Consider the following 14,987-nt stretch of genomic DNA (forward strand, 5'->3'; position numbering starts at 1 on the left):
TCCTATTGTCTACTGCCAACAGAAACAACCACTTCTCCTCTAATTGATTGCCTGTCAAATACTTAATACTTTCAAATACTTAATTTTGTTTCTAGAAATCAAGAAGGATACTTTCCTTAATACTTTACCATAATACTAAAACATGTTTTAAAAACAGCCCAAAAGGGAGAATTATCCTGTTTTCTACCTTCGCTAACCAGCCACATAGGAAACAACAGGACTTTATGATTGTTGGACCTAATGGAATTTCTAATGGAAAAGCAGACCCAATTAGTAACCCCCTCTTGGCACACACAAATAATTAGTAACCCAATCTCGGGAACTGGTGAGAACCTGCTGGATCCCACCTCTGGTTTTGTCTGTGTGATTGTGGTCTAGTAGCTTTAGCTCTGCAGGAATCTATCGCATACCATGCAGCCATAGACAAGTATACATAGGAACTGCAGGACACATTCCTGTTTCTTGATGTTTAAGACCTTTTAGCCAGATCACTGGGACAATGCAGTTTTGAAACATCTGTTCCTGCTATTCATTTGATGACAGGCTTAACTTTGACCCTCCTATCAATGTATGGAGCCACTTCATTTGGCCTACAGGATTGTATTGGAGCTAGTCAGACATGCAGTGGGTCTCCTGGTCTGGACTTGGCAAGTTTTGGATTAGTATGGCTTTAAATTGTGCCTGTTGCGATTGAGACTCTTTAGAGTTGTGTAGAGCTGCTTGCATTTTTGTTTATTGAGATTCTTTAGAGGGGGATAGACCTGTTTGTAATTTGAGCACTCATTATGCACTTTTGGTTTATTTATTAAATTACACTTTGCACTTTCTTCCCTAGTACGAGTAATTGTTTGAAGCAGCCTGGTATGTTGGTGGTTTGCCTTACACAAGCCTACACAGGGAAGCCATTGAAATCCACAAACTCTGAGACAACGACAAAAGGAAGAGAGTGAAAATCAACAAAACCTAGCTATGGTACTAAAAAACACCAGGACCAAAAACAAGGAGTCCTTTCAAACACCATTCAACAATCCATCAGATACTACAAACTCCTTTTCTCTCCCCGCCACCATTCCTCAATGGTGCCAAGGCACTGCAGAGCAGAGGATCTTGGGCAATTTCTTGGGGTGCCTGTCATAAGTGCATTGTTAAAGTTAGTGGCACTAAAATTTTAGGGTCTCATTTAGAGACTGTTCTGATGATACCATCTGAGTTTGATGAAGTTTGGGTCAGTGTGTCCAAGGTTATGGACCCTTAAAGGGGTAGCCCTCATCTCCTATTAGCTTCCTTTGGAAACAATGGGGGATAAGACACCCACTTTGGGAGTCCATAACCTTGGACCCCCTGAACCAAACTTCACCAAACTTGGTTGAAATCATCAGGAGAGTCTCCAAATGATACTCTGAAATTTTGGTACCGCTAGCTTTAAAAATGCACCCCTGTAGGCTGAAACCCCAAAACCACCAAAAAATACCCAAAAAACCCCAGACGAACCCGAATTTTTCGGGTATCCGAATATGTTATTTGTCTTATTTGGGCATACAGATAATTTTATGCCTGAATAAACCCGAATCCGAATTTTACCAAATTTCTAGGGTATTGACCAAGCCTAGATAAGTTTTCGAGTATCAAAGCTCCCGTCGTTAGAATATTACCAATATTTAATGCTGAACTCATCTCCTGTCTTTCTTTTCCCCTTGATCAGCTGATGTTATAGAATAATTAGTAAGTTGTGACTTCATGAAGAATCAGATGCCTCCATCAAATAGCTATGGTTACTCCAATGTTTGTTCTTGCATTTCAGCTTCTAGGTTGCCAACTCTGAGCTGAGGAATACTTGGATATTTCGGGGGTGGAACCTGGAGAGAGGTGGGGAGGGGAGGGGAGGGGAGTGGGGCCACCTCAGCAGGGTCTAGTGCCATGGTGGCGAACCTTTGGCACTCCAGATGTTACAGACTACAATTCCCATCAGCCCCTGCCAGCATGCTGGAGTGCCAAAGGTTCACCACCACTGGTCTAGTGCCATAAAGATTACCTTCCAAAGCAGCTGTTTTTCTCCAGGGGAACTAATCTCTGTAACCCGGAACACAGTTGTAACACTGGGAGATCTCCAGCCAGCAGCTGGAGACTTAAACCCAAATGAACAAGTTTACAATAATGGCTAAGATAATTAGTGTTTATATATTTGTTTGTAACATTTATGAAAATAGCCAGAATTACAGCCAACCAACCAGAACAAAGTCACAAGAGCAACACTGCATGCAAAGTGAGTTTGTAAAAGTCTTACACCTGATGGTTTATAGTTCGTAAACAACTTGAAGCTTGTTATCAACAAAAACTCAGTGTTTTGACGAGGCACCCCAGTGCAGGCTCGTTTTGTGGAGTATATGCTTCCTGAGAAATCAATGCTCTTGAAATATCTTTATGATTTTAAATTTCGTCCATATCCTAAGTCTTGTTCAAGAGGCTCCTTGTGACCCAAACAGATCTGCTTCAGATCCGCTAAGGCATAGGTGTCAAACTCACGGCCCTCCAGATGTTAAGGACTACAGTTCCCATCATCCCCTGCGAGCATCATGCTGGCATGGGATGATGGGAATTGTAGTCCATAACATCTGGAGGGCCACAAGTTTGACACCTGTGCACTAAGGACTGTGGCTGGGCATCAGCATGACAGCTTGGCCTGGTTTGGCCCTGACCAAGTCAACATTCATAGCTGACTTCTCTCATGTTTTCTGTCTTCCATCTTATATTCTGTTTCACATACTCCAGTGGTCAAGAGTTGGATTCTTGTAACAAAGCTGTCATTATGAGCAAAGTCTATTTTTACTTGATTGTAGAGCAGAGGTCATTTACTTGCATTGCAGTAAGATGTGTCTTTGTTGGGCCATTTGAATGGAAAAGCTTCCTTCCCATAAAATTAAATGTCAAGATGTTTTGCTGTTGATCAGACTTCTGTAATAACCTAATATCCAGGCCGTAATCTGATCTATGCCCTAAATATTATGTTGTCATTTTATTTATTTCATTTAGGAAACGTCTGCCTGGCCTCTGTTTTATTTTCTTTTAAGTATATAAAGCAGCTCCCTCGAAAGGAAAAAGCATAGCAAAGTTTTAATAGTTTTGATTGTTATATAAGTCCTTAAGAGTTGTCCATTGTCAACTTCGGTGGCAAAGTATAATAAAATAAGACCTTCTAGTGCATCTGCCCAGGCTCCAAACCTCTAGGTTTTCCCCAGCCCAGAATTAGCAGCACTACAGGTGCAGCGAAGAGTATAGTGTCTTCATACAGGGTTGTAGTCCTGAATAGACTATTTCAACATCCAAGGCCTGAGCTGATATTTCATACTTGGTTTGCACCTCTCTGTGCTCCAGACACTTGGCAGCTCTAAAGTTCCATCAGGGACTCGGTTAAAGTCTCACGGAAACCCATGTGAAAAGAGGAAGTAGGGAAATATAAAACCAGATGCCTCGTTCAGAAGTCACGCAAGGCTATGGCTTATTTTAACTATGGCCAATGTATAAAACCAGGATTTAGATTGCAGACAGTTATTTAAGTCCTGGCTTACTACAACAGATGTTAGTTTTCCCACTTTCCAATTGGCCATGCTGGCAGGGTCTGATGGGATTTGTAGTCCATGAACATCTGGAGAGCCACAGGTTACAGACCCCTAATTCATCTTGTCTAATTTTCCCTACCTAAGCCTTGGTGGAATGGCCCTCATTTGGATAATTACATTAATCACACTAGCTTTAATTACATTATGGTTTGACACAGCATCTATATTGGGTCCTGGGGATGCTGTGAATTTCATATTGAACATGTTCAATAGTCAAACTTACCTTGTGCGTGGTCAGGATGTGTGGATATCAATGATCAGCTGGTCTGCTCGACACCAAACTTCTCACATGCCAGCTGTTCCTGCACCATTGATATTGTTAGTGACTACTTAGACCAGGGTAGTGGGCATAGCTATAAAATGGCTGCTATGACAGGCAGAGCTTACCACAAAATGGCTGCCACAGGAGGGAGCCATACACCTACAAGAAGCCCAGGTGCCAGGGAGAAGAGGGGTAATTTTTAAAAAATATATACTAGGAAAAATAGTGAGAGAATAAAACCAACTCTATGGTTTCAGCTGTTGCCAAAACATTCTTATTTTAATCTGCACAACCAAACAGATCTCCAGTGGCCAATCTGAGTCCCATTTGGCCTCACCCACTTTCTAGAGCCACCAGGAAAGGTGTCAGTGTGACTCCTTCCAACTCTATGATTCTGTAGGAATATTTCTGTGGAAGATTTTAGATGTCAGATATGTGGCCTTTACAACCACAAAACCTAGATCTATGTATGAAGGGAACATGTAACAAGTAGGTTGAGGGAGTGTTCAGTAGAGACAAGTCCAATATTTCCTTTTCGTAGGGCTTCCTAGCTGTATTTTTTAAGGCAGAAGCTCTCCCATGCTTTCTTTGACTGATTTCCTGACCTCTTTGTCACCCTGTGAACCAGTCAAATGATATGAAGACTGTGCTAGTGAATAAGAAATCTGTGCTCCTTCAGTTTCTTGCCAGTCTGCAAAACTGCCCAGTTGGCTCTTCCCTTTGGTTCATTTGGGAACAACAGATACTCTGGACTTTGCCAGCTGGCATTTGACATTTACGAGACAGTATCATATAATGAGTCATTTCACTAACTTCTTAGATCAGTCAAATAGCATCTTCATTGCAAAAAGATGGATCAGGCCGGTACCCCATTTCACCCAAGATGTGTAGCCTCCAATGAAATGGGCAGATGCTTATTCCACCGCTGCAGCTTCTTGAAGGCTTGTTTTTGGTTGCCATTAATCACTCATCTTCTAAGCTGCAAGATGAGTTTGTATGTTGGTTCTGGTGGGTTTTCCGGGCTGTGTGGCCGTGGTCTGGTGGATCTTATTCCTAACATTTCACCTGCATCTGTGGCTGGCATCTTCAGAGGTGTATCACTGAGGTGTATCACACTTGTAACAGACTTCCCTCTGTGATACACCTCTGAAGATGCCAGCCACAGATGCAGGCGAAACGTTAAGAATAAGATCCACCAGACCACGGCCACACAGCCCGGAAAACCCACCAGAACCAGTTGAATCCGGCCATGAAAGCCTTCGACAGTTTGTGTGTTGTTTTTTGTCCTTTAGAAAAGTAGCCCTTTCACTTTTAACTGCAGAAGCTGCAGGACTTTTTGAGACACTAAATCAATAATATTTTCCCCTTACCAGTATTCACTGAGTGTGTATATGTTAAGTGCCATCAAGTAACTTCAGACTCAAAGCGACCCTATGAGTCAGTGTTCTCCAAAATGTTCTGTCAATAATGGTCTTGCTCAAGTCTTGCAGACTAAGGGCCCTGGCTTCCTTTATAGAGTCAATCAATCTCATATTGGGTCTTCTTTCCTTCAACTTTTCCTAGCATTATTGTATTTCCCCATGACTCGGGTCTTCTCATTATGTGACCAAAGTATGAAAGCCTCAGTTTAGTCATTTTAGCTTCTAGGCACAGTTCAGGCTTGATTTGATCTAGAACCTGTTGATTTGGGTTTGTTTGTTTTTTGGAGGTCCACGGTATCTGTTACACTCTCTTCCAACACCACATTTCAAAGGAATCTACTTTCTTCATGTCAGCTTTCTTCATTGTCCAATTTTCATATCCTTCCATAGTAATGGGGAATAGTGTGGCATGAATTAACTTGATTTTGGTTGCCAGCGACACATCCTTGCACTTAAGAATCTTCTCTAGCTCCTTAATAGCTGTCCTTCCTTGTCTCAATCGCCTTCTGATTTCTTGGTTACAGTCTCCCTTTGGGTTGATGATAGAGCCAGGGAATAGAAAGTCCTCAACAATGTCAGTTTCCTCATTGGCCATCCTAAAGCTGAGTAATTCTCGAGTAGTCCTCTTGATGTTCACCTACAGTCCTATGTTGGCACTTCCTCTTCTACTTGTTTCAAGTTTTCACTATTTTCTGCCAGCCATGTAGAATAGTCAGCATATCTCAAATGGTTAATGTTCCTTCCCACAATTTGCACTCCACCTTCATCTCAATCTTAAGAGCTCGTGTATCTAATCTGGAGGAACCGGGTTTGATTCCCCGCTCTGCCGCCTGAGCTGTGGAGGCTTATCTGGGGAATTCAGATTAGCCTGTGCACTCCCACACACGCCAGCTGGGTGACCTTGTGCTAGTCACAGCTTCTTGGAGCTCTCTCAGCCCCACCTACCTCACAGGGTGTTTGTTGTGAGGGGGGAAGGGTAAGGAGATTGTAAGCCCCTTTGAGTCTCCTGCAGGAGAGAAAGGGGGGGATATAAATCCAAACTCTTCTAATTCAACTTTCCTCATGAGATGATCTGAAGGTAGATTGAAGAGACAGGGAGATTAAAAATGCCTCCTTTGCCACAGAGTTCGCATCCTTAAAGAATTCACAGTGCAGCCCTAATCAAAGTCACCCTCTTCTAAGCCTTGTTTAACTTCTGTCTCTTTTCTTTAAAAAAAAATAAAGGTCTACAAAATGACAGAGCATTGATGCAGAAAGAAAAGCAGCATTGCTAGTTGTCACTGCTTTGTTTTATTAAATGAAAGTTCCTGAAATACTTTTTTAAACAGCCTTCCCCTAACCTACCTTTCCTTGTTAAAGCAGAATCCTCTCCAATGAGGAAATTTGTCTTGTGATTCCAAGGAGAGAACAAGAGAAAAGCTGTGCAGGCAAAGAGCCAGAGTGAGGAATTGCTAACAGGGAATATCAATTACAGCCGTGGCAGCAGGAAAAAAAACCCCTGTGCTCGATTATACTGGATGTGCTCGTACCATCTGAAGTATATAATTTGCTTTCAAAACGGCAACTTTGAAGGTGGTGAGAGATAGCAAAGATTGTGCTTGATCATGAGGGCCGAGGAACTGGCTACCCCTCTAAATCTCCAATGGTATAACATACTTCCAAATCCTGCTTCACAGAACTTTCAGGAGGAAAGTCCCAAGATCTTTGTACAGCCACCAATAAGGCACGAGTGTGTTCTATGGACTTGGTAAATGGATGGTATAGTCAAAAGGCACACAAGGAAGAAGGTGGTTTCTGTCATGAGAGATGGGTTTCACACATTGACCCACATCTTAAATATTATCCATTGGTGGTTTCCGCACAGCCTAAATATAACAGGCTGAGGAAGCCATTTATCCTGTTTTGGGGCAGAACTTTGCACAGAGCTGTCCCCCAAAACAGGTTCAGGCTGCCCATTATATTTCCCTCAACCCGAGTTAGAACATAAGAATATAAGAACAAGCCAGCTGGATCAGACCAGAGTCCATCTAGTCCAGCTCTCTGCTACTCGCAGTGGCCCACCAGGTGCCTTTGGGAGCTCACATGCAGGATGTGAAAGCAAGGGCCTTCTGCGGCTGTTGCTCCTGAGCACCTGGTCTGTTAAGGCATTTGCAATCTCAGATCAAAGAGGATCAAGATTGGTAGCCATAGATCGACTTCTCCTCTATAAATCTGTCCAAGCCCCTTTTAAAGCTATCCAGGTTAGTGGCCGTCACCACCTCCTGTGGCAGCATATTCCAAACACCAATCACACGTTGTGTGAAGAAGTGTTTCCTTTTATTAGTCCTAATTCTTCCCCCCTGTATTTTCAATGAATGCCCCCTGGTTCTAGTATTGTGAGAAAGAGAGAAAAATTTCTCTCTGTCAACATTTTCTAGCCCATGCATAATTTTATAAACTTCAATCATGTCCCCCCTCAGCCGTCTCCTCTCCAAACTAAAGAGTCCCAAACGCTGCAGCCTCTCCTCATAAGGAAGGTGCTCCAGTCCCTCAATCATCCTCGTTGCCCTTCTCTGCACTTTTTCTATCTCTTCAATATCCTTTTTGAGATGTGGCGACCAGAATTGAACACAGTACTCCAAGTGTGGTCGCACCACTGCTTTATATAAGGGCATGACAATCTTTGCAGTTTTATTCTCAATTCCTTTTCTAATGATCCCCAGCATAGGGTTCTGCAAACATCACTAGCACAAACAAACTAGCGCTCTTTTTAGAGGAAGCAAAGGAGCCATAGCAACCCAGCATGCTTACAGTTTCTTCCTGGAGGGGTAAAATCTCCAGTGCAAAGGCAAACGGGAAAACCGGGTTCATGAATAATGTGTTACACACGTTATTCATGTGCTGTGCAGAAACCACCAAAAAGCAGTGAAGATTCTTGAGCAGCAGTGCCGTGATGTTGGAGGCAGTTGGTTTCTAAGCAGAGACAGACAGACACATTGGGGGTAGGAGGGAAATATCTGCACAGACTTCATTGCTCCATCTCAGCCTGGCAAAACAGGTACACACAGGCACCACCACCACCACACAAACGGATGTACCAGTCTGCAGAGAAAGCCTTATTAGGACTTCAGACACTCACATTTTGAACATACACACAGGTTGAAAAGGGTAAGAGTGAACAGACACCGACTGTGTATAAGTACAATAATAATTATAATAGTGTCGCAAATATTCCTTCTTGTAAATACCATAGACTGTGTAATATTTCGTATAGTGCTTTTAGTACTCTTATTATAGATGATAGATTATGCAACGTTTGAATAGTGCTTCTAGTACTCTTTTGTCTATATATATACTATGGTAACAGTACCTTGAAACTGATGTACCCTGATCTTGTACTACTGGTCGCTGACTGTAAATAAAATTACTTATGGGTAAGAGTGAGCAATTATGGATTCCTAGAGAGGCTTCTGTAAATCTCAGAGGTTGGCTAACACCAATAGGGGTCTCGCCAGCTGCTCCTTTGCTCTCCGGAGGGTGAAATGATCAGGCTTCCCTGGTTGGCAGAACAATCCAGACCTGGAGAATTTGGTACCTCTATTATTTTCCCAACCTTGGTGGCCTTTGTATTCAGACCATTGCCACATGCAAGGGTTTTTACATTCAGGACCACTAAAAACAAATTCATAAAATCCCTTTCAGGAATAGTCTGAAATGTTCTTATTATCATCGAGCTGGAGCTGAAGTGACCATTGGTTAAAATTTCACACACATTTATTTGTTACCAGTTCATCATGTTCAATGGCATGGTGCTCTGTTTGTTTTGTTAGTAAACTAGCGGATGATAATTTCTGAGATTCATGTTACGTGATTGGTTCATTTGTTGCTGTTTCGTGAAATTCCTTTTCTAATACTTGTGATAGCGGGCATCTTATTTCTTGTGGTTGCGGTATACCTCCCCAACAAGTCAACTGTTTCGTTTGTATTCGTTTATACTTAAAACAGAAGCATTTAACAACATTTTAAAGAGATGCAGGTTCAACTCTGCATGTATTTCACTGGGGAACAAATCCTCTTAGACTGTTGGGTTTTTAAAGTTTGAGCAAGATTTGTGGCTTGTGGCAAAGCAGAGCATTCTGAAAGAACAGCCTATCCATTAGCAGAAGTGTGGGGAAACGAGCAGCCATTTCATTCTTATATGCACACATTCTTACATGCACCTGACTAATGATCTGTTGTATCTTTTCCCGTGATGACGTTTGGAAGCTGGTAGATAGAGTCAGCCACTTGGGTCCAGGTTGAAAAGTCCCATGCAGTTGCTCCACCTGGATGATTCAAGAGTTTCAGACATTAATGAAGCAATATGGGGGAAGGCCATGGGAAAGGGTTAGCTGGGCGCTCCAGGAACATGTACAGGAGTCCTCTGCTTTGCCACCCGGTTGGTATGAAGATGTCTGATCTTTTCAACATCAGTAGCCAATGTGGACAAAGGATTGCTGTTCTGATTAGCATAAAATGGGAAAAGTTCTCTGAGTAATTTTTCCAGAGCTTGTTTTTACTGTGCATCTCAGCTGCACATATCAAAATCTAGAGAAGATTAATGCACACTTCCATATGAACAGCTCCGATACGAACCTCCAGTCGACAAAGTTTGGACCCAGGTATGAACTCTTTCAGGGATTTTATGAGCAGAAGGTCTTGAAAGCCAGCGTGGTGTAGTGGTTAAGAACAGATACACTCTAATCTGGAGAACCGGGTTTGATTCCCCGCTGTGCCGCTGGAGCTGTGGAGGCTTATCTGGGGAATTCAGATTAGCCTGTGCACTCCCACACACGCCAGCTGGGTGACCTTGGGCTAGTCACAGTTCTTCGGAGATCTCTCAGCCCCACCCACTTCACAGGGTGTTTGTTGTGAGGGGGGAAGGGCAAGGAGATTGCAAGCCCCTTTGAGTCTCCTTACAGAAGAGAAAGGGGGGATATAAATCCAAACTCTTCTTCTTCTTTATTTATTTAAAACATTTTTGTGCCCCCTTTCCACCCATTACGGTTCACCGATATGACTCATGCACAAACATTAAAATGCTTGAACAATTAAAAATCACACTCAAAATTATCAAATAATTCAATTAAAACGTGTAAACAAACAACAACGGAAGCCATGGAGGAGAGCCAATAATGTTTTTTTTCAAGTCATTATTAAGTATTATACTCATTGACCAATATATATGTGTGTGTGTGTACACACACATAAATGTTGAAAAAGGCCTGTACAACAGGATTCTGAATAAAATGCATCCATCTTAAAATTACTCATAAGCCAATAATGTTTTGGGGGGGGGAGGGAGGGTATGCCAAAGGAAACAAACTAACAAAAAGTTTTCACTCACGGGCAGAAGTCAGACGGACAGATGTCTCCTCATGAGCCATCTCTGAGCTCAAGAAAGCCCCTTCGTGGGTGACCGGCTATTTTTTCTGCTGTCAGTCCAGGCTGGCAAAAAATGTATATTCCACCAGACCTTTGGAAACCAAGCCTACCGTGTCAACTCTGCAACCTTTCTGCTACTGCAGCTGCTGTTTTGGGTGTGATGTTGATTGATAACGATTTAACAGTGCTGCCATCTAGATTCTTTATTCAAAACAGTCTTAAAATTTTCTGCCGTTGTAAGCTGCTTTGGTATATTATGAAAAGTGATCTAGAAAATAAGTGATCTCGTGAACAAGTAATCATCACAGTGAGAATGCCTATTCAAAGCGATGTCTGTTTTTCTCCAGCTAATTCTTGCCACTTGGGAAGGAGGCTATAACTTGCAGTGCCAGAACCTTACAAGTGCGGGAGAATCTGACGTCCGGGTAAGGCACAAGGAACCCCTCACGCTCTCCAGGAGGGGAGAGTCCCCCTTCCCATTTGTCTCCCATCGCTGTATTTACCCTACTTTTAATTATCGTACATTTCTCCTTAAAATGTGTCTATTGGATTTGCTTTGTTTCTGTTTTCACGTACTTTCCCATTTGCTAGAGTTTGTGTCTTGAGATGCTCTGTAGGGCTTTTCATTCATTCATTCATTCATTCATTCATTCATTCATTCATTCATTCATTCATTCATTCATTCATTCATTCATTCATTTATTATTGCATTTTTATACCGCCCTCCCCCGGAGGGCTCAGGGGGGTGTACAACACTAACAAGCAAACAATAAAACAAAATAAAAGTTAAGACTTAAAATGCAGCATTCAGTTATCATTGTAAAACTGTCACAACAATGTCTGAAAACAAAACAAGAACATAATAAGAATCCTGCTGAATCAGACTAATCTTGTCCATCTAATCCTGCATCCTGTCTCCAGGGCCAAACAGAACACAGAGGCTGAGGCCTTCCCCTGCGGTTGCCCCCTGGCTCTTGTATGCAACAGATGACTGTCTCTGGGCTCTTTCTGCACGGGTGGAATAGAGCGCCCCAGGGATGGCAAAAACACCGTTCGCACGGAGGGCCGTCCTGGACGCCCTGGAGCGGCATGAAGCCGCTGCTTTAAACTGTTGTTGAAAAGCAGCGGCTTCCCACTGGCTCGGTGCAAACCACACCAGCGGGACACCGCTGCTTTTCCCGTCGCCTCTACTCCCCTCTTCTTCCAGCGTCACTCTAGAGCAGTGGTGGCGAACCTTTGGCACTCCAGATGTTATGGACTACAATTCCCATCAGCCCCTTCCAGCATGGCCATTCTGACCTCTGGAGGTTGGAGGGTAGTGTGGGCGTGTCCCTCCAGCCCTCCAGAGCGACGCTGGAAGAAGAGGTGAGTGGAGGGGACCGAAGGAGAGGTGGCTCTCTCCGGCTGGGGAGGCAGTTGGGGCTGCTTGCACGCTACGGTGCAAACAGTCCCTGAGCCTCCACTGGCATAATTTATGCCGGTGGAGGTTCGTTTCCGCTGCTGTATGGAAAGGGCCTCTATGTGGATAGACCTGTCTTCCATGGATTTCTATTCCCTTTTTAAAGCTGTCTGTGGCACCCTGACCTGGATGTACTAGGCTAATCTGACCTTATCAGATCTCAGAAGCTAAGCAGGGTCAGCCCCGGTGCTTGTATGGGAGACCACCAGGGTCATTATGCAGAGACAGACAATGGCAAACCATCTCTGTAGTCTCTTGCCTTTGAAACCCAATTGGGTGGCGTAACTCAGCTGCAACTTGATGGCACTTTACACACACATGTGTGTGTGGCCATCACTACATCCTCTGGCAGTGAATGCCACATTTTAATCACTTGTTGAGTAACATTTTAGTTCAGAAGCTGCTCTGCTTTTTTGATACCCTGTTTCCCCGAATATAAGGCATCCCCTGAAAATAAGACGTAGTAGAGGTTTTGCTGAAGTGCGAAATATAAGGCATCCCCTGAAAGTAAGACGTAGCAACGTTTTTGTTTGGAAGCATGCCTGACGAACAGAACACAGAAAAATAAGACATCCCCTGAAAATAAGACATAGCTCATCTTTGGGAGCAAAAATTAATATAAGACACTGTCTTATTTTCAGGGAAACACGGTATTTACCACCAGGAGCGTAGTTCTTTTTTGGTTCAAGTGGAGCCGATCTCTTTGTCCTGATTCAGCCTGTTTCAGAAAATTCCACAGTGCCTAATAAATCTAAGCCAATTGGCCATGGTGGCAGGGGCTGATGGGAATTGTAGTCCACAAACATCTGGAGAGCCACAGGTTGCAGACCCTTGATCTAAACCCTTCTTCCTGGCACCGCTTTCTCACCCACATGTTTCTTGCCCCTAATCAGTGCCTGTCTTAACTGACCCTACTTTGGGAATCAGCAACAATTCCAAAAACCTGTGAGGTCCCAGCTGTTAAATTTCTGCCTAGATTTTTTCTCCAGGACCACATGACTACATTTCCCGATGTCCTTACATTGGTGCCAGCGTGCGCCATGACCCCTCCTCAGCACTATCTAGAGACCTATCTAAACAGCTTGTAATGTCCTCAGCTTCACCTGCCAGTCAAAATGTCTGTCATAGACCCTGTTCTCTATATTCCTAATAAGGAAATCATTCATCACCAAAACCCCACCTCCCCCCAATCTCAGAGAAGTATCCTCAGTACAAGAGGATATTGGTCCATCTTGCAAGGAAGGGATCTCATGCAAGGGATCATGTATCTCCTCCTCATCAGCCTGATGCCCTCCAGCCTCAAGACCCTGAAACTCCATGACAGCAGAAGAGCTCTCAGCACAGGAGTTGGCCTGTTCTAGACAGCCCCTGGCACACACCTCTCTCATCCATATACCTCTGTCTCCCCCCAGCTTTTCCAGGTCACCTAGCCTCAAGGAAATACACTTGTTTCCTGACAGCCAAGAACTCCATGCATGGGTTTCTGCCCACTGGACAGATAACTCACTGGACAAATACATGCAGAGGCGCAGCTGGGCCATACTGCACCCGGTACACACTCTGTGTTTTCCACATACACCCCGCGGGTCCCTGCCGCCCCCATCCCCCTCCCCACACACATACACTCACCTTAGTGAAACAGCGCAGGCTGGAGAAGCAGCCTGTTCCCTTCAGGCTGAAAATGGCCTGGTAGGAACTACACTTCCCAGGAGACCTTGCAAGCCCCAAGGTTTTCTGGGAAGTGTAGTTCCCACCAGGCCGTTTTCAGCCTGAAGGGAACAGGCCACTTCTCCAGCCTGCACACTTCAGACTGAAGTCCCTCAGATAAAGCTCAGGGCCTATTCTCATCAGTTCCCTACCAGCATGGCCAATTGGCCATGCTGGTAGGGGCTGATGGGAATTGTAGTTCCTGAACATCTGGAGAGCCACAGGTTCCCTACCCCTGCACTAAGGTAAGTGTATGTGGGGGGTGCCGCGGGGGGAGCAAGGGCGATTTTCCACCCCTAGGTGCACGCTCGGTGCAATACGCACCTCCTGTCCCCTGGTAGCTCCACCTCTGGATATATGTGGTACTCCCTACAAAAAGCTGGATATCCTCAGTCCCCCTATTGGCTTTCTTAACTTCATAACTGATTTGATCATTTGAAGATGTCGCAGATGCATTTGTTCATCATCAGAGAGCAACTGCAAATTAAGGTTGAGAGCCAGTGCGGTGTAGTGGTTAAGAGGTGGACTCTAATCTGGAGAACACTCCTCCATCTGAGCAAAGAACTCTGGTGAACTGGATTTGTTTTCCCACCTCTACACATGATGCCTGCTTAGCGACCTTGCGCCAATCACAGTTCATTCAGAACTCTCTTAGTCCTGCCTATCTCACAAGGTATCTGTTGTGGGGCTGAGAGGAAGGTAAAGGAGTTTGAGTCTCCTTACAGAAGAGAAGGGCAGGGGGTAAAAATCCAAACTCCTCTTCTCGTCTTGGCATACTTACTTGGGAGTAAGATCTGTGCAATATAGTGGCATTATTTCTGCACAGACCTGCACAGATTAGACTGTACATTACTTGGGGGAAACCTTGGCTTAGATACAATAGAGTTTTTTGGTTCTTCTTGCCTCTCCTAGTACTGCAACTCCAGATACCCTTGGTTCTGTTCTTGGGAGTCTTTAGTGTCACAAGAACAGCATTTCAGTGGACCTTTGGAGATGCATTGGGGGAGGGAGTGAAGAAAGTCATGCTGAGCCAGCAGAAACATTTATGGACTCCCTCGTTTATTTTGATTGATAGTAATATTTTTAAATGAATGTTTCACCTGGCTGAACTGTTCTTG

The 14,987-nt window shown here is 44.0% G+C and overlaps 1 protein-coding gene across 1 annotated transcript in view; it reads left to right on the forward strand.

The window, feature by feature from the left end:
* Positions 1 to 14,987, forward strand: part of ELOVL2 (ELOVL fatty acid elongase 2) — a 36,515-nt gene that overhangs the window by 12,888 nt on the left and 8,640 nt on the right. The window contains exon 3 of the mRNA XM_048508515.1: positions 11,051 to 11,128. Coding sequence (XP_048364472.1) covers positions 11,051 to 11,128 — 78 coding nt within the window. The remainder of the gene's footprint in view (positions 1 to 11,050; positions 11,129 to 14,987) is intronic.

Source organism: Sphaerodactylus townsendi, linkage group LG09 (genome assembly GCF_021028975.2).
Source record: "Sphaerodactylus townsendi isolate TG3544 linkage group LG09, MPM_Stown_v2.3, whole genome shotgun sequence".
Classification (NCBI taxonomy): Eukaryota; Metazoa; Chordata; class Lepidosauria; order Squamata; family Sphaerodactylidae; genus Sphaerodactylus; species Sphaerodactylus townsendi.